Source organism: Narcine bancroftii, chromosome 1 (genome assembly GCF_036971445.1).
Source record: "Narcine bancroftii isolate sNarBan1 chromosome 1, sNarBan1.hap1, whole genome shotgun sequence".
Lineage (NCBI taxonomy): Eukaryota > Metazoa > Chordata > Chondrichthyes > Torpediniformes > Narcinidae > Narcine > Narcine bancroftii.
Window position 1 is genome coordinate 432,929,354 of NC_091469.1, and position 25,532 is coordinate 432,954,885.

The window sequence follows — 25,532 nt, forward strand, 5'->3', positions numbered from 1 at the left end:
AATGGAATTTTCTGTATATAAACCTAGTTAGTTTTCCATGCAACTAGATCTCTAAAATAAACACTAAATCCTGTCCAACTTCTGAGTCTTTCAATAATGATTTATAATCTACTAACAGCCCAACTACCATTGTATCTGTGAAGCTGGATGGAGTAAAGCTCCAAGAAGCTCAGCCTGCAGTTCTGATATAGATGAATGCAGTCTTCCTGTTCATCCTTGCTCAACAAATCCCATGGTGCCATGCTTAAATTCCCCAGGTTCTTACTCTTGTGGCAACTGCCCTGCAGGTAATAAAATTAATTAATTATTGTTTATTTAAATATGCTGTGAAACTTCATCAGATATCAGAATGAGACATTAAGATATATTTGTTTTATTAATTTGCAACATTAGAATACAATAATTCATTTTAAACTTTAATTTAGACATACAGTATGATAACAGGCCATTTCTGCCCATGAGTCTGTGGTGCCCAATTTACAGCCAATTAACCTACATTTTTCAAATGGGAAAAACCCACCCAGACATGGGGAGAACGTACAAACTCTTTACAGATAGCGTGGGATTCAAAAGTATAATTTTTGGATTGAAGGTTATGTTTTGTGACAGGATGGGAAGGAGATGGTCATGGATGCCAAGATATTGACGAGTGCAAGGCCAATAATGGAGGATGTTCTCAAGCTCCAAATGTTCAATGTATTAATACCATGGGATCTTACCATTGTGGTTTATGTCCACCAGGTACGTATTTCTCTTAAGCTATCTGTAAGTTTAGTTCTTTGATACATTCTTTCTGTCTCTGTAATCTATTATGGGTGTATATTTATAAAACACACACACACACACACACACACACACACACACTCACTCAATGTGTGTGTATATATACACTGATATTGTTACAAGATCAAACCAGCAACCACAAAAAAGGCATATCACACAGGGGTAAAGATGAACAATTACTTTATTAACAAAAAAATTCACCTTCAAACTTTAATTCAAAATCCCCCCCCCCCCCACTTTTTATAACAATGCCCACTGGTTGCTATGAAAATTTCTATAACAGTGTAAAACTAATAAATTCCCCAGCCTAAATATAATATTTGTAATTAAAGTCTATGTTATATTTTCAACCAGTAATAATTAAATCATACTCTTGTAACATTAAGCTCCAGTTCACTCACCATCTGTTCTTATTTTTCATTTTAGACAGAAAAACTAATGGATTATGATCAGTATATATTATTAACGGTTTTTGAGCAGTACAAATATACACATCAAAATGTTGCAATGCTAAAACAAGTGCTAATAACTTCTCAATGGTCGAGTAATTTTGTTGATGGTCGTTAAACTTTTTTGCGAAGTACGAAATAGGATGTTCTACTCCATCACTATCCTTCTTCTGTAACAGTACAGCACTAACCGCTTCGTCACTGGCATCCACGGCTAAAAAGAATGGCTTTTCAAAGTTAGGGGACAAATGTAAAGGCTGATGGCATAAAATGGCATAAAACTTCAGAAACACTTCCTGGCATGCATCTGACCAGATGAGTTTTTCTTTCTTTCCAAGTAGTTTTGTTAATGCGAGTGCAATTTCTGCAAAGTTTTTACAAAATCTACGATAGTAGCCAATCATACCTAGAAATCTCCGAAGAGCTTTCATATTACCGGGGATAGGGAACGCAGTGATAGCCAATACTTTTGCTCCAGCCGGTGCCACCTGTCCCTGTCCTACCACATAATCCAGATAAATTACAGTGTCATGTCCAAACTCACTCCTGTGCAAATTCACTGTGAGGTGTGCTTCCACCAGTCTCTGAAATAACTTCTCTAATTCAAGCATGTGTTCTTCCCATCCGTACTAATTACAAAATCATCGATATAGGCTCCTGTGTGCTCTAAACCCTGAATTACTGCATTAATCATTCTCTGAAATGTTCCTGGTGCGTTTTTCATCCCGAAAGGCATAACATTATACTCATACAATCCCAAAGGTGTAACAAATGCAGAAATCTCCCTGCCTCTCTCTGTCAAAGGAACACACCAGTATCATTTTAAGAGATCAATCTTTGTAAGAAACTTATCCTTTCCCACCTTATCTATACAATCATCTATTCTGGGAATAGGAAACACATCAGTCTTTGTCACCATAATCGATAATCTGTACAAAACCTAATTGAGCCATCTGGCTTAGGCACCAGAACACAGGGTGAACTCCAATTTGAACTTGATTTTCAGATAATGTCATTTTTGAGCATATAATCCACCTCTTGATCCAACAATCTGCTCTTTTCCTGATTAACTTGGTAAGGATGCTGCTTAATAGGTTTAGCATTACTGACCTCCACATAATGACAAGCCACAGTAGGTCTTCTTGGAACATCTGGGAATATATCCTTAAATTTCATAAGTAATGTCTTCATTTCTTCCCTTTCTGATTTAGTCAAATGCATTAACTTGGTTTCTAAGCTTTGCAAAACTATAGAATTTTCCAGCCTGGGGTTTATCACTTTCTGTGCTCCAAAACCTTCCCCGAAACTTATCTCCTCCTTACTTTCCTCTATAACTAGCACCTTGGTTGGAATCCTAGTCTCCTCCTCAGTCTTTTACTCAAAGTAAGGTTTAAGCATGTTCACATGACAGACCTGTGTCTCTCTTCGACGATTAGGCATCTCAATGACATAGGTGAGCTGGTTAATTTTTGATTTCACCTTGTATAGTCCTGAAAACTGAGCTCTCAAAGAGTTTGACTGCATTGGAAACAAAACCAATACTTTGTTGCCAGGTTTAATGTCCCTAATTTTTGCTTTATGATCATACCAAATTTTCAATTTCCCCTGAGCAGTTTTCAAATTTTTCCTTGCCATCTCACAAGCCTGATGAAATCTGTTTTTAAATTTGAAAACATAATCCAACAGATTTGATTGTATATCATTATGTATCCACTGTTCCTTCAACAATAGTAATGGACTAAATGGACTTCATGACCAAACACCAACTCAAATGGACTAAAGCCAAGAGACTCCTGAGTTGCCTCTCTAACAGCAAACAATAACAAATGGATCCCTCATCCCAATCCTTATTATTTTCCAAGCAATAAGCCCTTATCATATATTTCACAGTTAAATGGAACCTTTCCAGGGCCCCTTGACTTTCAGGATGATAGGCAGACGACCCAATATGATGGGCTCCCAATCCATACACCACCTGTTGAAATATTCCAGACATAAAATTACTCCCTTGGTCCGATTGAATTTCCCCTGGTAGGCCAAACAGTGTGAAAAATTTTAGCATTGCCTTCACAATTGTCTTTGCTTTAATGTTTCTCAGGGGAATAGCCTCTGGAAACCTTGAAGCCATGCACATGAGTGTTAACAAATATTCATTTCCTGCTTTGGTTTTTGGCCATGGGCCAACACAATCCACTATCACTTTTGAGAACGGCTCCCCGAAAGCAGGGATGGATTGTAAAGGTGCCACTGGTGGTCCTTGATTAGGCTTGCCCACCAGTTGACAAGTGTGACAGGGTCTACAAAAGTTTACAACATCCTTTCTTAATTTCGGCCAATAAAACTGTTCCCTTATCTTTTCTACCATCTTCTTCATTCCAAGATGACCTCCTAAAGGTGTACTATGAGCCAACTTTAACATTTCATTCCTGTAAGTTTTGGGAATTACAACTTGCCTTACAGTTTTCACTGGCAGGTATCACTTGTGGTCTCCACTTTCTCATCAATATTCCATCTTGACCAAAGTAACCTACTGGCGCAGTTTCAATTTCCTGGTTAGACAGAATCTTATCTCTCATCCCAGCAAGATCAGGATCATGTTTTTTTCTAGCTCTTAATTCTTCTCTTACTTACAGCAAAGCTGGATCCTTAGGTTTGTCCTCAATGCTTGCTTCCACTACAGGATCATCACAGACTTTATCTACCTTTTTTCTAGACATGGCTTTAGTAATGGCACATGCAGGGTAGATTTCCAAATCCTTTTTGGACTCATAAACCAATGGCTTACTTGTGAGTTTCACCGCAGGTATGACTTTACCCTCTGCTAAATCATTCCCTAACAAAAGAGAAACTCCATCCACCACCAGACTTGATCTTATCCCTATTGTAACTGGGCCATTAACTAAGTCTGATTTCATCACTATTCTATGCAAAGGTATAGTCTCTGCTTCACCACCAATGCCTTTAATTAAATTCACATCTCCAGTATCGGTCTCCTCACCAAAATTCAAAACATTGCTAAATACAAGCGATTGGGCTGCTCCAGTATCCTGCAGGATTTTAACTGGCACTTGATTGGATCCTTCTTTAACCTAAATGAAACCTTCAGTCATGAATGATTTTAAAAATATCTCTAACTTTCTCACTTGAAACACAGGCAGTTGGTATCACCCCTTTCTCTTTCTTCCTTTTCAGTACAGGACAATTTGCTATTATGTGCCCTGACTTCTTACAATAGTGACAAATAACACTCAAAATTTTTTTTTGCCCATTTCTCTTCCTCTCTTCCTTTAACCTCACTTCTACATTTTCTTTCTACTCTACTTGAATTATCAGCAGTATTTCTTTGAAATGTTTTTCCTGTTGTGTCCACTTAGGCTTGTGGGTTAAAACATATTCCTCTGTGAATTTATCCAATTCTTGCCAAGATTTTATGTTTTTCTCTGCCAAGTACACTTGAATATCATCAGGAACACAATTTTTAATCTCAATCAGAATGATTTCCCTCAATAGATCAAAGTTATTTTCTATTTTAATTGCGGCACACCACCGATCAAAACACACAATCTTCCTGTAAGCAAAATCCAGGTAAGATTGGGTTGCTGCTTTTTTTAAACTCCTGAACTTTTGTCTATAAGCCTCTGGGACTAGTTCATAAGATCGGAGTATCGCCTGCTTTACAAATTCGTAATCAGCTGCTTGTTGTACAGTGAGACATGAGTACAGCTATTGGGCTTTCCCTTTAAGAACACTTTGCAGCAGGAGTGACCACTGGTCTGGTGGCCAATTTAAATTTACAGCTACTTTCTCAAAATACTGGTCTATTTCAGCTTCCTCAAATGGAGGAACTAACCTCACTTCTCTACTGACCAGCACATGGGTTTTGGGCTTCTCCCTCTCCTTGCATTAGGGTCAGCTTTAATTTAGCTAGTTCTAGCTCATGCTTCTGTTCTTTCTCTCCTCCATTTCTGCCTCTCTTTTTTCTCTCTCTCCTTTCTGCCTGCTTCCCGTTCGGCTTTCCTTTCTGCCTCTCTTTTTTCCTCTAACTCTAGTTTTCTCAAAGCCAACTTTACTTCCTCTGAATTTTTCTCCTTTGGAAACTGTTCTTATGCAGCTTCTTCAAATACCCCCTTTCCTACATAGTGCTTAACCATCTTTCGGGCAATTTCCTTTTTTTCATCCCAGTTCTTACTGTAAGAAGTTTTAACTTGCCAACTATAACCATCAGTTCTGACTTTTTAGCCATTTTTAAATTAACCACTGAAGGGTTCGCTATGAACTGGTCAATACTCATAGTTGCTGGTTTTTCTGCTGGTGATTTAGACACTCACCGTTTATTTTTAATTTCAAGCTGGAGGTTGAGTCAAACTCAGACGACTGATAAGTAAGCACAAGTCAATCGCCCCTAAAGCTTCTAAATTGGTTTGATCCCGGACGATGCCCCCAAATTATGTTACAACATCAAACCAGCAACCACAAAGAAGGCATATTACACAGGGGTAAAGATGAACAATTATTTTATAAACAAAAAAATTCATCTTCAAACTTTAATTCAAAATCCGCCCCTTGTATAACAATGCCCACTGGTTACTATGCAAATTTCTGTAACAGTGTAAAACTAATAAATTCCCCAGCCTAAATATAACATAAATAATTAAAGTCTAAGTTATATTTCCAATCAGCCCATGGAAAAATTTAGACACGAAACACACAAGACTCACAAAATTTAGATCTCAACCGAAGCAAAAATCATAAACAAAATTCAGTTTGTTTGGTAAACTGAAGCCAAAAGATCTTTGAGAGAGAGAGAGTGAGAGAGCACAAAATTCAAAGTTGTCTTGTGTTGCTTGCAGAGAGAGGAACAACTGGCTTGGTCCGGATCCTTCTGGCTGCCTTCAGAATGTTAATCCTTATTGAAATACCAACATTCTAACCTGTCCTCCAGACCATGACTCATGCTCTGGGCCTTCTTCCACTCCACAGCACCCCCAGTGGTGGTTTATCGTCCAAGTCCAGAAATTTTTAGATCATTTCTCTGCACATGCTCAGTCCATCTCCCACTCTCTCAGCAGTCCACCTTCACCTTGGATATCTAAGGCAAACTCTCACTTTTTAACATAAAGCCACACAACACATAGGCCAATACACAACACAGAACTCTGTTACAATAAATATATATATATATATATATATATATATATATATATATGTATATCTTTGGCTTGGCTTCGCGGACGAAGATTTATGGAGGGGGTAAATGTCCATGTCAGCTGCAGGCTCGTTTGTGGCTGACAAGTCCGATGCGGGACAGGCAGACACGGTTGCAGGGGAAAATTGGTTGGTTGGGGTTGGGTGTTGGGTTTTTCCTCCTTTGCCTTTTGTCAGTGAGGTGGGCTCTGCGGTCTTCTTCAAAGAAGGTTGCTGCCCGCCAAACTGTGAGGCGCCAAGATGCACGGTTTGAGGCGATATCAGCCCACTGGCGGTGGTCAATGTGGCAGGCACCAAGAGATTTCTTTAGGCATTCCTTGTACCTTTTCTTTGGTGCACCTCTGTCACAGTGGCCAGTGGAGAGCTCGCCATATAACACGATCTTGGGAAGGCGATGGTCCTCCATTCTGGAGACGTGACCCACCCAGCGCAGCTGGATCTTCAGCAGCGTGGACTCGATGCTGTCGACCTCTGCCATCGCGAGTACTTCGACGTTAGGGATGAAAGCGCTCCAATGAATGTTGAGGATGGAGCGGAGACAACGCTGGTGGAAGCGTTCTAGGAGCCGTAGGTGATGCCGGTAGAGGACCCATGATTCGGAGCCGAACAGGAGTGTGGATATGACAACGGCTCTGTATACGCTTATCTTTGTGAGATTTTTCAGTTGGTTGTTTTTCCAGACTCTTTTGTGTAGTCTTCCAAAGGCGCTATTTGCCTTGGCGAGTCTGTTGTCTATCTCGTTGTCGATCCTTGCATCTGATGAAATGGTGCAGCCGAGATAGGTAAACTGGTTGACCGTTTTGAGTTTTGTGTGCCCGATGGAAATGTGGGGGGGCTGGTAGTCATGGTGGGGAGCTGACTGATGGAGGACCTCAGTTTTCTTCAGGCTGACTTCCAGGCCAAACATTTTGGCAGTTTCCGCAAAACAGGACGTCAAGCGCTGAAGAGCTGGCTCTGAATGGGCAACTAAAGCGGTATCGTCTGCAAAGAGTAGTCCACGGACAAGTTTATCTTGTGTCAAAAAAACAAAGGCGGGGAGGAGTCACGTGATGGAGTAGTGGCCGGACGGTGAACTCCAGCCCTCTCCAGAAAAGTCGGGAAAAACGAGAGAAAATACAAAGGCACAGAAATACAAGTTAAAGAAAAGTGAATATAAAGGTGGAAAGAAGATGGAGACAAAAGGAGAAAAATCAAAATCAACGGAAAGAAGAGAGGAAGAGAAGACAACGGAGGAAAAAGGTGAAGGCCTTACCTGTCCGAAGAGGCCCGCTGTGGAGAGAAGACCCCACTACCTCAGGTCGGTAGAAAGAGAACTACAACAATGGCTCACAGAGCCGAGTAAAAGTGCGCAACCGCGCATACAAAAAAACACACCGACGGGAGGGGGGACCAGCTGGGGAGTCGATCTCCACAGCCGGCAACGACAGCTGCAGAACACCTGCAGCAAGAAGACACCACAGAAGACAATGGAAACAAGAAAGAAGAGGAGGAAAGGGCAGCAAAGAAACAACAGATGGTCAACCTAGAGGAAGAAGAAGAGGAAGAGGAAGAGTACAGGGAAATAGAAGAAGAAAAGATAGGCAAGGTAAAGGAGGTACTTGCTCTTGTTAGAGGATACATGGAGTCATTTAAAGAATGGCAAACACAGGAATTCAATGATTTAAGAAGAAGAATAAACAACACAGAAAAGAAAATAAATAAAATGGATATGACCTTAACAGAAATGGGGAAAAAAATGGACAAGATGGAAGAACGGGCAATAGCAGCAGAAATGGAGGTAGAAGACTTAAAAAAGAAATTGGAGGAATCTAATAAAAAAACTAAAGAGACACAAGAATTACTAGCCCAAAAAATAGATATAATGGAAAATTATAACAGAAGAAATAACATAAAGATAGTGGGCCTTAAGGAAGATGTAGAAGGCAAGAATATGAGGGAGTTTATAAAAGAATGGATCCCTAAGGCCCTAGGATGTCCAGAACTACAGCAAGAAATGGAAATAGAAAGGGCACATAGAGCATTGGCCCCTAAACCACAACCACAACAAAAACCAAGATCTATTGTAGTAAAATTCCTAAGATATACTACAAGAGAAAAGGTGCTGGAGAAGACAATGGAAAAAGTAAGAGAGGGCAACAAACCACTGGAGTATAAAGGGCAAAAAATCTTCATTTATCCAGATATAAGCTTTGAACTCCTAAAGAAGAGAAAAGAGTTCAATGCAGCAAAAGCGATTTTATGGAAGAAAGGATATAAATTTACACTGAAGCATCCTGCGGTATTGAAAATATTTATTCCAGGACAACAAAACAGACTATTCTCGGATCCAGAAGAAGCACGAAAATTTGCAGAACAATTACAAAAATAGACTGAGGGATGAAGACGGGTAATGAGAGCAAAAATTATCACGATTGATATGTATGTGGGTAAAGACAAAAATAGACTGAGGGATGAAGACGGGTAAGGAGGGTAAAAATGACCACGATTGATATGTATGCGGGTAAAGAGGTATAAGAGTGAATAGAGACAACGGGCATATGTGAAAGTATCTGTAATTAGAGGAAAACATAGAAAGTATAGACAAGAATTAATAAGGGAAGGTAATGGAATAGAGAGAATAAGGAGGGAACTAAAAGAGTGACCTTTGTGACATATAAAAAACGAAATCTTTTCTGGGGGGGGCTGGGTGGGGGGAAAAGAGCGGTCACTGCAAAATCAGTTGACGCTTGCGAGTGGATTCGCAAATCCAAATGGAGAGGGGAGATGTGGTTGTCCGACAAGGGATAAAGGGCAACTCAGGAGGGGAAGGGGAGATTGGGGATAAAGAAGATAGAAATAGGAGAATAAGGAAAATGTTGGATGTTGTAGGAATGTTGTCTGGTAAAGAGTTGAAAATAAGAAAACAGAAATGGAAAAGGAGGAAAGGTAATGATGGAAAAACGGAAAGAGAAGATAAACAAAATATAAAATGGCTACGCTGAACTATATGACTCTAAATATTAATGGAATACATAACCAAATTAAAAGGAAGAAACTACTAAATTTACTGAAAAAGGAAAAAATAGATATAGCATTTGTCCAAGAAACACATTTAACTGAATTGGAGCACAAGAAATTAAAGAGAGATTGGGTAGGACATGTAACAGCAGCATCGTATAATTCAAAAGCAAGAGGAGTGGCTATATTAATTAGCAAAAATGTGCCATTTAAAATAGAAGAGGAAATAATAGATCCAGCAGGGAGATATGTTATGATAAAATGTCAGATATATTCAGAGCTTTGGAATCTACTTAATATATATTCACCTAACGAAGAAGATCAAAAGTTTATGCAAGATATCTTTTTGAAGGTAGCTAATACGCAAGGGAACATACTAATAGGAGGGGATTTCAATCTGAATTTGGATCCAAATATGGATAAAACGGGGAAAAAAATTAACAGGAAGAACAAAGTAACCAAATTTATAATTAAATCAATGCAAGAAATGAAACTTGTGGACATATGGAGGAAACAAAACCCAAAAGAAAAGGAATACTCATACTACTCGACTAGACATAAAACATACTCAAGGATAGACCTATTCCTGTTATCAGCCCACATACAAGGGAGAGTTAGGAAAACGGAATATAAAGCTAGACTATTATCGGACCACTCACCCCTGTTATTGGCAATAGAGCTAGAAGACATCCCTCCAAGAATGTATAGATGGAGATTAAACCCCATGCTACTTAAAAGACAGGATTTTAGAGAATTTATTGAAAAACAATTAAAAATGTACTTTGAAGTAAATACGGAATCAGTGGAAGATAAGTTTATACTATGGGACGCAATGAAAGCATTCATTAGAGGGCAAATAATAAGTTATGCAACCAAGATGAAGAAGGACTATAATCAGGAAACAGAGCAGTTGGAAAGGGAAATAATAAACATAGAAAAAAAATTAGCAATAAAGGAAGATACAACCAAAAGAAGAGAATTGGCGGATAAAAAAATAAAATATGAAACATTACAAACATATAAGGTGGAGAAGAATATAATGAAGACAAAACAGAAATATTATGAACTAGGGGAAAAAACACACAAAATCCTAGCATGGCAGCTTAAGACAGAGCAAACTAAGAAAACGGTATTGGCAACAAGGAAAAAAGACAAACAAATTACATATAATCCAAAAGAAATTAAGGAAAACTTCAGAGAATTCTATGAACAATTATACCGAACCGAAAACGAAGGGAAAGAAGGGAAAATAGATGAATTTTTGACTAAAATTGAACTACCAAAACTACAAATAGAGGAACAAAATAAATTAACAGAACCATTTGGAACAGTAGAAATACAAGAGATAATAAAAAATTTACCAAATAATAAGACACCAGGAGAGGATGGACTCCCAATAGAATTCTACAAAACATTTAAAGACCTAATAATACCGCCCCTCCTGGATGTAATCAACCAGATTGATGAGACACAAAACTTACCAGATTCATGTAAAACAGCAATAATTACAGTGATACTAAAACAAGGGAAAGATCCACTCTCACCAGCGTCATATAGACCAATATCTTTGCTAAACACAGATTATAAGATAATAGCTAAACTATTAGCGAACAGATTAGCAGAACAGGTACCGAAAATGGTAAATTTAGACCAAACTGGATTTATCAAAAAAAGACGCACAACAGACAATATTTGTAAATTTATTAACTTAATACATGCAGTAGAAGGAAATAAAGCACCGGCAGTAGCAGTTGCTTTAGACGCAGAGAAGGCCTTCGACAGAGTAGAATGGAATTACTTGTTCAAAGTATTGCAAAAATTCAGTTTACCGGAGAAGTATATTAATTGGATTAAAGCATTATATAAGGGACCGTTAGCGAAAGTGACAGTAAATGGACATGTATCAAAGCAATTTAACTTAAGCAGGTCAACGCGGCAGGGATGCCCACTATCACCATTATTGTTTGCGCTAGCTATAGAACCACTAGCAGAATCGATAAGAAGAGATAATAATATAAAAGGAATAAAAATAAAAGACAGGGAATATAAAATCAGTCTGTTTGCGGATGATGTGATAGTGTACTTAACAGAACCAGAACTATCAATAAAAGAACTATATAAGAAATTGAAGGAATATGGAGAAGTGTCGGGATACAAGATAAACGTAAATAAAAGTGAAGCAATGCCTATGAATAACGCGGATTTCTCAAAATTTAAGGAGGAATCCCCATTCAGATGGCAAACGCAGGCAATAAGATACCTAGGTGTGCAAATAAACAAAAATCTAGGCCAATTATATAAACTCAATTACAATCCACTAATGAAAAAACTACAGGACGATTTAGAGCATTGGAAAGAGCTACCACTAACACTGATAGGAAGGATAAACTGTATTAAAATGAACATTTTTCCAAGGATACTATACTTATTTCAGGCATTGCCAATACAACTGACAGAAAAATTCTTCAAAGAGTTAAAGAAAATAATAAGGAGATTTTTATGGAGAGGGGGGAAACCGAGGATAGCACTAGACAAATTAACAGAATGGTATAAACAAGGAGGCTTACAATTGCCAAACTTCAAAAATTATTATAGAGCCGCACAATTAAGGTACCTATCAGATTTTTATCAAACAAGGGAAAAACCAGACTGGACGAGACTAGAATTAGATAAAATAGGGGAAAAGATACCTGAACACATATTATATAAATGGGACGAAAAATTGGTACAACATAGAACTTCTCCAGTATTACACCATCTCCTCAATATATGGAAGAAGATACATGTAGAAAGAAATAAAATAAATTACCAAATACCAAAACTAATATTGACGCAAAATAAGCTACTCCCTTTTACAATAGACAACCTTGCCTTTAGAAAATGGGAAAAAAAAGGGATTAAAAGAATAGAAAATTGTTTTTCAGGAAGTAGATTCTTATCCTTTGAACAAATGAGAGATAAGTACAATATAACGGGAGATACAGCGCTGGCATATTACCAACTGAGATCCTACTTGAAAGATAAATTAGGAAGCAACTTGAGTTTACCAGAGGGAAGTAACCTTGAATATGTGATTACAGATACAATGTTAATCAAAAGATTTATAAAAAATATGTATATTAAACTGCAAGAAAAGGAAAATGAGGAAACAAATGGTAAAACTAAACAAAAATGGGAACAAGATTTAAATATAAAGATAAAAAAGGAAACATGGGAGAAGTTATGCTCTGGAACGATGAGAAATACAATAAATACGAGGCTGCGTATGATACAATATAATTGGTTACACAGACTATACATTACACCGCAAAAGTTAAATAAATGGGACCCAACAGTATCTGATAGATGTTTTCGATGTAAAAAAGAAAGGGGAACAACAATTCATGCAATCTGGACATGTGAGAGAGTAGAAAAATTTTGGGATGATCTCAATCAGATATTAAATAAAATAACAGAAAACAATATACCAAAGAATCCAGAGATCTTTCTCCTAAGTAACATAAAAAATAAAGAATTTGGAATTGACTTGGAGGATGCACAAAAAAGATTTGTTAAGATAGCCCTAGCTGTAGCAAAAAAATGTATTATGTCAACCTGGAAATTGGAAGATAATTTGAAAATACAACAATGGTATATAGAAATGAATAAATGTATTCCATTAGAAAAAATAACATATAGTTTAAGAAATAATATCGAAATATTCGAACAAGTATGGGAGCCTTACATTAAATACAATAGCGAAAACCTACCGGGAACAAACATTACCTAAGTTGATGGAAGGAGAAGAGAAGAAAAAAATGGACTCAGTAGAATTTCTGGTGTATTTTTGTTGAATGACAACATTGTCTAACTGAATTAATGCAACCTAGATTGTATAACTAAAATGGATGAGAGGGGGGAGGGATGGGGGGGTGGCTTGGGAGGAGGGAGGGGGGAGGGAGAAAAAGTCACTGTAAATGTGTGGAAAAGAAAAAGTGTATATCATGGCTATTGTGATTTATGGTGTGAAAAATAAAAAATTTAAAAAAAAAAAACAAAGGCGAGAAAAAAAAATATACACACACACACACACACACACACACACACACACACTATCACACACACTATCACACACACACACACACACACACACACACACACACAGAGTATGTATATATAAAATTCACTTTATGTATATGACCACTTGATTTAATATGTAAATTATGATCTTTAACAACTATCTGTAATGATTACAATTTTGATTACACAAGTTAAATAATTGAACCATTTTCAATTGAGAAAAAGTCTGGAGACAAAGGGTGAACTGATTTGGTGGTAATTTGCTGGATTGGCCATATCTGAATGCAAGATCTTGGAGCACTCCAATGCATGCTGTTTTTGCTGTTCAGTGTGCAGGCTTATCACGTCATCACTTCTTTTTAGGTATGGAGCATTCCTCGTTGAATCGAGGTTAATCTTCTATTTAGATAGGAATGGTAGTGAGGGATGTACTGAATAGTGAGGTTACAGTTTATGGTAATGTACATTTCTACCACTGTTGATGATCCACATAAACTCATGGGTGCTAATTTTCAAACTACCAGGTCTACTGTAATTACTTATTTTATCAATGACGCCAACATCCCAGCACATAATTCTGCAGACTTGTTCTTAAAACATACAATTATATTGTTTTTTGAATTATAGATTACTGGGGCAATGGGAAAAACTGCACACACATTGATGTATGTTCCTTGAACAATGGAGGATGTCATCATCTGGCATCATGTACTGACAACCCAGGTACAATTTAGTTTTGTTATTACAGAATACATTGCTGGTGTAATAAAGTGAAATAAAATCAAATAGCTGGGATAATTTTCATGCAATTAAAAGAAGTATTTTGTGAAAGTTTATTGGTGCCAGTGAATTCTAAATAAATGTTCCTGCTGAGTTCTGCAAGTATTTAATTTCTTTTATTGTATTATGCCAGAGTGGAAATCTTTTTTTCTTATTATCAGAGATACAAATATTTAAATATTGACCAGTATATTGATGTTTCATGAAGCTACCTAATTCATTAACTCACAATAATTACACATCATTTCTTAAATATGTGTGCCAAACAGCACAATGCATTTATTATCAAAGGATCATACATACTCTCACTAATCTTTCTTGTTCAGCTTGATCTCTTAGTATTTCCAAAAGCATGATAGATAAAGATATTAAATGTTTTTTTTCTAATAATGGTTCGTTTGATGATCCTATATCATGTCTTGGTCTCATTATAGTCAATGTCAGTACATCCTTATCATGTGATTATGTCATGAGAAGACACGGGAAATCATTCATTACAATCAACTTAAAGTTTATAAATCTAAATTCGATGTTCTTTTTTAATTATAATCCATCTGATGAGAGATTGTCACATAAACCCTGAGAGGACTGATTCAACCATTGATCAGTTTTTTAAATGAATCAAACACCTGCATTGTACCTTGATTAAATGAGTTCTTATTTTCATGAGCTACATTAATAATTTTGCTGTATGATGTCAAGTCACAAGATGGCTGAGATCTTAACTGTGTCTTCACCCATCTTATCAGTAGGATTGCTGTTTTGTGCATCACACAAATTCTAATATCATGCCACACATCAAGAATTTGAGGCTCTACAGGGGGATTGAAGTGACGATGATCTTTGTTTATTTTTGGTTCTGATGTATCTTGTAGTGGATGGTTATCACTGTGTTCAGTATAGACTGGGCATATTTATTTCCAAGGTAGACCTATTAATGAACTCATAACTATTTACTGATTTTCATTACGCTGATTAATTTTAGTGCATTTTGCCTAAGATGCACTCACACATCTACCATATCATTAATTTTGATTTTTTTTTTTCAAATTCTCCATTATCGCATGAAATTTGGTAGAATGTATCTCTTCAATCATTTCTCCTTATTCAATTTTACCCATCCCAGTCAATACCATTTCATTAGTTACAAATCCTGAGGGAATTTGCACTTCAATGCACAATTATAATATTCAATCTGTTTAAATGTCCCTTCTTGGCAGAAAATAATGCACTCAGTTATGCCTGAGCCCATTTCAAGATTATACCAAATTTAAAGAGTAACATTTCTGGATTGTTCAATGCAAAAATTTGACCTCATCCAAATTTCAATACAAAGTGCGATCTGTTTCTTTTGAAAGTAACCTAACAGTCCTTCCCTCTCCATAATCAAGGATTCTCCCTTTTCTCATTTAAGAGGCATTTACTGAAGTACATTAACAGGCAGGGAATGAAGGGATATAGACATAGTTGCAGGCAGATGGGATTATTTAATTGAGCACTATGGTTCATACAGACATTGTGCACCAAATGGCTTGCCCCTGTATTGTACCATTCAATGTTTCAGGTTCTTTAAGGATCCTGTCTGGATAACCATGAATTGACCCTCCAGAGGCTAAAATTAAGCCTTTCTAAAGACAAACTGTTTATACATTCTAAATACTGTGAGATTTGATGTCTTTTGATTTTTTACAATAAATATATACACTACAATTCTGCCTGACATTTTTCCAGTAAATATTAACTTTTTAACATTGAAGATTTATTCTCTGTAACTCTTCCCTGTTAACACACATTGATCTCTTGATTTCACATGAGGAGAGTATCACAGAATTTAGTATTCAATTTGAGAGACATTTTGGTCTGAAGCTAATATATTGAATATATTACTCTCAGCAACCTGCTGAGGGCAAGGTCTATGGCGTTTAAGACCAGTGGTCCAGGATGTCCAAGTATGACCTACGGAATGCCATCTCAGCAGTAAAGAAGCAATTCTGAAGGAGGCTAGGGACAGACTCAGATACTCACCAGCTATGGCAGGGATTTCAGGCCATTACTTCCTATGAGGAAAGGCCGAACACCATCAATACCTGATGAGCTGAACCCCTTTGATGCTCACTTTGAAAGGAAAACTCCTCAGTACCAATGAGGATCCCTGCAGATATCTTTCTCTTTTTAAAAAATCTTTATTAAAAATTTTCAAATTACATAGAAATAATACATAAAAATAAAAGCAAAATAAACTAAAACACTAAAAACCCACCCGCCTCCCTCCCTCCCTCAGCCAGCCCCACAAGGGGCTGTTATTATAAAATAATAACAAACTTAAACTATACAATATTTTAAGATATTTCTAAACCCATAAATTCCAAATAAGGTGACCACATCTGAACAAAAAAGAATAATTATCATGCAAATTATATGTTATTTTTTCCATATCTCAAAATCTCAATTCATTATGCCAATGAGCTACATTAACTTCCAGATTATCTTTCCAAGTAATCGCAAAACATTTCCGTGCTACTGCCGTTGCTAAATGAACAAAAGCTATCTGAAACTTATCCAACCCCAAACCAGTCAGCAAGACAATGTAATCCAACAAAAAAGTTTCTGGGTCTAAATAATTTTTCAAAATTTTTTCCCCCAAAATGGCTGAACTTTATCACAAGACTGATCTGCATGTAAAAATGTTGCAGTATGTAGTCCACATCTAAAACATAAATCCAAATTACTAAATCCATATTTTTTCCAATTTCTCAGGGGTCAAATACAACTAATGTAAAAAAATTATAATTAACCAGACTATATCTTATGTTAAGTAATTTAGTTACCCCTTCATGACACATGACCTCCCAATCCTCCTGAGGTATATCATAAGATAAATCACCATCCCATTTATTTCTAAATTTATCTAAATATGGTTTATCCATACTATCTTGTAGTAACGTATACATATCAGAAATAAAACCCTTTTTTAATGTATGAGAAATCAAAATCTCAAACTTTGTTAATTCAGGTAATTTCATTTCCTTTCCATAATTATCTCTTATCAAAGCTCAAACTTGATAATACACCAATAAAGAATTAAATGGTATTCCAAATTTTTCTCTGTCGATTAAAAGAAAGAAACTGACCTTCTTCAAAGCAATCCTCAATCACCTTTATACCCTCAGAATCCCATACCTTTAAATACCTATTATTCATCGAAAAAAGAATAACCCTACTTTGATATAATGGAGTTTGAATTGATAACTTACCCCTCGTACCTATAACAGAATTCCTTTTAGTCCAGATCCCTCATAAATGTTTTAATACTGGCCTATTACATCCCTGTTATAAACAGGGATTCCAATTAAATATAAACTGATGAACATGAAATTTAGAAATACAAGCTAATTCCACTTTAGTTCAACTAGGAGGTTGTGTAATGTCCAGCATTCTATTAAGAAATTTTAATTGTGCTGCTTCATAATAATTTTGAAAATTAGGTAATTGAAGTCCTCCAAAAGCGTATTTCCACATCAATTTCTATCATGCTACCCTTTCTAACTTTCCCTTACATAAAAATTTCCTCACTGTATTCAAATCTTGAAAAAATACTTTTGGAAGTGAGCAAGGAATCGACTGAAAAAGATATAGAATACGTGGAAAGATATTCATCTTAATACAATTTACCTGACATATTAATGTTAACGGAAGATCTTTCCACTTAATCAAATCCATCTTAATCTTTTTCAATAATGGTACATAATTTAATTTATATAGAGATTGATAATTCGCATCAACAATTACTCCTAAATATTTAATTTTATCAGACCATCGCAATTTTGTAATCTGTTTACACTCACTATAATTCCTGTCCGAAATTGGTAATATTTCACTATTGTCCCAATTTACTTTATACCCAGATAATACACCAAATTGCTCCAAACATTTTTGTAAATGCTTCAAAGATTGTTCTGGATGTGTTAAATAAATCAATACATCATCAGCAAATAAATTAATCTTATATTCATCATCTGTAATTTTTATCCCTTTAATATTATCATTTTGTCTAATTGCTTGGGCTAACGGTTCAATGACCAATGCAAATAAGGCTGGTGACAATGGACAGCCTTGATGTGTTGATCGTGCTAAATTAAATGACAAAGAAATTTGGCCATTCGTCACCACCCTAGCAACTAGATTTTTATATAGTGCCTTAACCCAACCAGTAAAAAAAAAGGCCCAAAATTAAATTTTTCTAGCACTTTAAATAAAAACTTCCACTCAACTCGATCAAATGCTTTTTCCTGTGTTGAGCATGACAACCATTGGTTGGTTGAGTTGCTGCCTCGACGCATTGATCAATGTAATCAATCTAAGGATATTATCGGAAGCATACCTATTCTTAATAAAACCAGGTTGATCAACATGTACTAACTGAGGTAAATATTTAGCAAGTCTATTTGCCAGTATTTTAGCTATTATTTTATAATCTACATTTAATAAAGAAATTGGCCGAGATGAAGTCACATTCAACCGATCTCTGTCTTTCTTTGGAATTACTGTAATTATCACATTCGAACAAGATTCTGGTAATGATTGTTCATCTGTCATTTGTTGAAGCACATCCATAAATATTGGGGACAAATCCTCATAAAAACACCTTATAAAACTCTACTGTAAATCCATTGTCACCTGGAGACTTCCCATTTGGCATCTCCTGTGTAGCCTCTTTAATCTCAAAATCTGTAAATGGAGACTCCAATTCTTTCACTTCATCTTCTACTGAGACTGGAAAATCTAAAGATTCAATAGAACCATCATCTTGAACTCCCTCAGAAGTATATAATTTCTGATAAAATAAACAAAATTGATCATTAATTTCCTGAGGTTTATAAGTAACTATTGAATTTATGGAGCCCAGAGGACCCCAAAAACCAGCAACAATAGGTATGCACCACAACACAGGGTTACTTAAACAAAAATTGTTTTTAATTATATTTGAACAAGAAAACAGAATTAAACTTTAACTTATTACTTAACCTACCTAACTACTTAATTCCCCCTCTAATACTAAGTGCAGGTGTATGTAATGTATATTTAAGATTAGAAAAATTCTTTGGATCACATTCCAATCTCACTGGTTGCAGGCAATTCTTGTACTGTGCACAGAAGTTAGCATTAACAAAGTTCACCAGTCTTTGGTGCTTAACAGGCAAATGGTTACCACTCAGGAGGGTTCTTGCTGGTTTTCAGAGAGAGATTCCTTTTCCAGGACATCTGCAACTGATTTCTTTTCAATCAGTCTTGCTGATGAAACTTGCCTCCTTCAGGGTTCTCCAGATGATCCTCTTTCTTTCAGGTCACCTTTCACACCACCAGTCTTCTTCTTTGACCAGGCAGCCTTTCAAAGTTTGCCAGCTTGTCCCTCTGGAATGGATTTCAGTCTCCCTCCTCTCTGTTTCACACCCTCATTTTCTGAGAGCAAAACTCTTCTCTGCCTGCAAAGATCACATGCTCTCCCAGGCAAGCTGCTATCAATAATTTGTTGCCTCCTGCAAAAAAGCATTCTGCAAAAGTCCTGCAAATATTCTGTGTTTTACAATGTGTGTGTGCAAGCTCCTCTAACAATTCCTCCCAAGCCACCTCTAAATACTCTGTCACAATAGCATTAATAGTTCTCGAAGCCTGTTCTGTTTTTAATTGCCAAGCTAATACCTTATGAGCTCTATCACCTAATTCATAATAACGCTGCTTAGATCTTTGAATTAATTGCTCATATTAATATGTTTGCAAAATATTATAACGTATTTTCAACTTAGTTAATGTCGCTTTTTAAAAATCTTCTGTAACGTTCTTTTGAAATTCTTTTTCCAACTCAGTTATCTGTTTCTCCAAAGCCAAATACTGTTGGTTTTTTTTAAAAACTTTTGCTGAATATCTAATGATTTGGCCCCACATATATGCTTTCAAGGCATCCCATAAAATAAAATTACTCTGTACTGAATTAGTATTTGTACTCAAAAAAGAAGCAATTTGTTCCTTAACAAAAGTAATAAACTCAGGCTTTTTCAATAACATTACATTAAATCTCCACTGATAAGTTGATTGCATCACCTCAGAACCAGCACAAGATATAAATAACATAGAATGATCGAACACAATCCTACTCTTATATTCAGCCTAAACAATTCGAGCTTGAAGATGTGGCGATACCAAAAACAAATCTATTCTAGAAAATGAATCATGCCTAGGTGAATAAAAAGAAAAATCTTTTTCTGTTGGATTTAGTCTTCTCCAAATTTCAACCAAATTAAAATCTTTCATCATTTGTACAGTCATCTTAGATTTCTTTATACTTTTCGGAGATTTATCCAATAACAGATCCAAAACTCAATTAAAATGCCCTCCAATTAAAATATTTTCATTAGCCTGATTTATGTCAAAGTTTCAGATGTAAATCGCTCATTAGGCGCATAAACATTCAACAACTTCCACGATTCTGCAAAAATCTGACAATTCACCATTAAAACCCTATCCGCAGTTTCAATAAGTGATTCCAGTTCAAACAGTATTTTATGAACCAAAATTGTCACTCCTTGCACCTTAGAATTAAAGGAAAAAGCAACTAAATACCTTACTCAATCTCTCTTCAATTTTAAATGTTCTTTTTCAGTTAAATGTGTTTCTTGCAAAAAGCAACATCAACCATCATCTTTTTAATAAGCCAACACACATTTACGCTGAATCAAATTATTCAATCCCTGTACATTAAAAGTCACAAAATTCAAATTAGACATTTTTTACTAAAAAAAAACAATTCATACTTAAATAACAAAAAAGCTCCCCTTACTTAAACCAAAAACTTTCCTTAAATAAAATACAAAAAAATCCCTTATATAAAAAAACAAAAAAAAATTTTCTCCCCAAAACTACACCAATGTAGTAACTTCCCGATTAACTGGGTGTGGAAAAGCCCACTAGTGGCAGATGACTTTCAAATGTTTCAGAGTCATCCACCCCCCCACCCCCCCACCCAAGTCGAACTTCTCAACAATTATTCATCTCAGATATATTCATACCAGTGATTCCAATCCCAAAGATTGTTCTGGGTCTTCAATATCAAGCAGACTCTGTGTCAATCCTCCCTTCTTTCCATTCTTCCCATTCCCATTCCTCTTATCAGATGCCCTCCTCTTCGGTGACAATGGTTGATTAGCTCCTTGCACATCTGGCAAAGAATTAGCAAAAATTAATGCATCATAATAATTCTCAAAAAATTGAGATTGAAAGTTCCCATAGAAAACTTTCAATACAGCAGGATATCGAAAGGCAAATTATACCCCGTTCTCCACATCACTTCTTTTGCTGAATTAAATTCTTTCCGCCTCTTAACAATTTCCTGACTCAGGTCAGCATAAAAGAACACTCTACTGCCCTGAACCATCATCGAAGTTTGATTCTGTCGAGCCTTCTGAACAGCAATCTGTAGAATCATCTCTCTATCCTGGTATCTCAAACACCGAATTAAAGCTGCTTGGGGTGGCTCACCCCGATTAAGGTTTCCTCCTCTGCGCCCTATGTGCTCTATCCAATTCCAAGCCATCCAGAAAAAATTCAACACCCAGTACATCTGGAATCCATTTTTTGAAAAACTTCACCAGGTCCAAACCCTCAATGTCCTCCGGAAGTCCTACTATATTTACATTATTCCGTCGACCTTGATTTTCCAAAGAATCAATCTTCAACTATTCTCTCTTCGGGATCTCCCATCCTACAAAAGAATATTCCACTTTTTCTATTTTTTCTCTATTTCATTCCACTTGATCTTTACAAACATGAAATGCCTCTTCAATTTTTTAAAGTTACCTTGTACTGTATCCACTACTTTCAAACATCTATTAGCATCAGCCTTAACAACAGTCATATCTTTCTTTACAGATGACACTTCTTCACAAATATTGTTCATTTTAACTTTCATATCCACAAATCCTTGATTAATTTGTGTAGATATCTGTAATGACATTATCGATTTGCTGATCAATCCCCTCCAAGATAGTAAAAACAGCCTCAAATCCAGGTTCCCCTGTTCCTCCTTGAGTCCTACCTTCTTTAGCTGTAGTACTTGAAGTATATTCTTCATGTCTCCTTTCTAACAAAGTAGGGCTTACTTCCTCTTCTTAACCTGTGCTTGTTGCTGGTCGGGCCGCGCGACTGCAGGTCTGGACACCTACCAGCACTGGACTGACTTCCTCAGACCATTGCTGGTCGGGTCCCCCCCCCCCCACAGCCTACACCCTCTCCAGCAAGTTGCGGATGTGCGTTGCGCCACGCATGCCCGGAAGCGCCACCGTGATATCTTTCTCTGAAACCAACCTCAGAAGATCCTTCATGAGTGTGAACTCTCACAAGGTGTCAGGACCTGATGGCATACCTGGCAGGGTACTGAAAGTGTGTGCCAACCAACTAGCCGGAGTGTTCATTGACATTTTCAATCTCTCATTGCTGCAGTTGAAAGTTCCCATTTACTTCAAAAGGGCATCAGTCATCCCGGTGCCCAGGAAGAGTAGAGTGAGCCGCCTCAATGACTATCGCCCAGTAACACTAACATCTACTGTGATTAAATGCTTTGAGAAGTTGGCCATGGCCCAAATTAAGTCAAACATAAGCAAAGATTTGGACCCACTACAATTTGCCTACCATCACAATCACTCCACTGGAGATGCAATATCACTGGCTCTCTACTCTGCTCTAGATCACCTAGTCAACAGCAATACTTGCATCAGACTGCTCTTCATTGACTACAACTTAGCTTTCAACACAATCATACCCTCAGTGCTGGTCAACAAGCTCCAAAACCTGGGCCTCTGCATCCCTCTGCCACAGATAGTATTGTCATTTGACAACCTTGATTTCCTCATTGGAAGACAACAATTAGAATGAATTGGAAACAACGTCTCTCCCTCATGGACAATCTCAAGGATGCGTGCTTAGCCCATCGCTCGACACCTATGACTGTGTGGCTAATCACAATTCAAATACCATGTACAGATTTGCCAATGACACCACAGTTGTCGGCAGAATCACAGACATCACTTCATGAGGAAGTGTACGGAAGGGAGATAGATAAGCTAGCTGAGTGGTGTAGCAACAACAACCTTGCACTCAGCGTTGGCAAAACTCAGGGGTCAGCAGTAGAAAAGGTTAAGAAACTCAAAGTTCTTGGTGTCAACATCTCGGAAGATCTGTCCTGGGCCTCCATGTCGATGCAATCACAAAGAAAGCTCGCAGCAGCTATACTTTGTAAGGAGTTTGAGGAGATTTGGTATGTCACCAAAGACCCTTGCAAATGTCTACAGGTGTATTGTGGAAAGCATTCTGACTGTTGGCATCACTGTTTGGTATGGAGGTGCTAACACACAGGACAAGAAAAGACTGCAGGGTATTGTGAACTTTGCCAGCACCATCATGGGGATCACCCTTCATTCCATTGATGACATCTGCAAGAGGTGGTCCTTAAGAAAGCAGCCTCTATTCTCAAGGACCATCACCCAAGCCATGTCCTCTTAATACTACTATCATCAGGGAGGATGGTACAGGAGCCTGAGGACGAACACCCAGTGGCACCAAAACCACTTTTTCCCTTTGGACATCAGATTTCTGAATGGACAATGAACCATAAATACTACCTTTTTTTCATTTATATATTTATTTTGTAAATGTAATTTATAGCAATATTTGCACGTAAAGCAACTGTAAAATGATGAATTTTGTGACGAGACAAAATAAAAAGTTCTGATTCTAAATAAAAGTGATAATCAAGGTCAAAGGGCAGCAGTTTTCTAAAATTGACTGGGAAACCAGATATAGTGGTTAAGAAAGTTGTTCTCATTTAAATAGATGTTTCATAATTTATTAATAGTAAATTAAATCGAGAAACAAAGACTGTCAGAGAAAGGTGATCATTCCATGGATTACTACGTGAAGGACAGTTTTAAACTGACATAAAGTGCTGACGTTCTCTTTTTTTAAAAATTGCACTCAGGTATTAATTTCCCGATTTGCACTTGTCCAGCTCATTATTTTGGAAATGGCTATGGAGATAATGGCTGCATTCCTGTCCTTGACACATGTCAACACGGCAATCCATGTGTGAATGGCCAATGTTTTGTAAGTGTGGCGTATGCAAAGAAGCATTTATCAATATTTTCCTTCGCAACATTTCAGAGAAACTTTGGTTGATTTGCATTATTGAATGAAGCATGTATAAAGGTAAAGGTTCATGGCAAATTACCAAATGTTGTCTTAGTGTATTTCATTGACTAAAGAGTTTTTTTTTGACGTTATATGTAAAAAAATTATTGTATTTTTTCATATCATGAGTGCAACAGAAGCTTTTGTGTATTGATTGCCACTTTTTGCCCTAATTACTGTGAAATTAGAATGTGGAGTGGGTGCAGCTATAGCAGTTTGTTCAAAGAAATATTGCAGTTTTTTGAGCTAAACTTCTGCATATTACAGGTCGTCTTTTCAAGTTATATGTGTGTTTGCGGTCCAGGATGGACTGGCACCAATTGTACTCAGAACATTAATAATTGTGCCAGTAACCCATGCCAGAATGAAGGAATTTGTACTGATGGCATTGATAGTTACACTTGTACTTGTCTGCAAAACTGGACAGGGACAGAATGCCAGATACCACAGAAAGGTAAAACAATGATTATTCATTGAATGAAAGCAACCCAGAAATTAAATGTTTGAACTGATTATGATAAATTTCATAAAAACTTAATCTTTAGCTGTGAATATGTCTCCGTCGAATTCATTTTGGGAGACAAACTTTCTACAGACTTTTTCTAAACAACTACCTTGATTACATTTCACAGTCCCCTGTAAGGATTCTATTCCTTTCTCTCAATTTCTCTGTCTCCGTCATACACACGGCATCTGCAGACTTTTGTGTTTTACTCCACCTTCAGCCATGAGTATCATTTTATCATATTTTCATCCCACAATCCAAACAATCATGAACACTTATTTATTTTCATGCAGTTTATACTTGCTCACATGCACATCAATTCCCTCCTGATTTTCCTGCCATCATGACATTGCTACTGTAAATTAACCACACATTTACAGTAGCCCAAGTAACTTAATGCGTGGTTGTGTGCAGAGGCAAGTAGCTAGGAAGGGTATGTGAGTGAGGCTGTGAGGCTGCATCGCTATCTACTACATGATTGTACCACCTCACAAATTGGTTGCATTGTTCTTCATTTT

General features: G+C 36.8%; 1 protein-coding gene across 1 annotated transcript in view; it reads left to right on the forward strand.

The window, feature by feature from the left end:
• Positions 1–25,532, forward strand: part of cubn (cubilin (intrinsic factor-cobalamin receptor)) — a 362,173-nt gene that overhangs the window by 14,794 nt on the left and 321,847 nt on the right. Inside the window, exons 5-8 of the mRNA XM_069931217.1 lie at positions 119–287; positions 610–741; positions 24,331–24,425; positions 24,777–24,963. Coding sequence (XP_069787318.1) covers positions 119–287; positions 610–741; positions 24,331–24,425; positions 24,777–24,963 — 583 coding nt within the window. The remainder of the gene's footprint in view (positions 1–118; positions 288–609; positions 742–24,330; positions 24,426–24,776; positions 24,964–25,532) is intronic.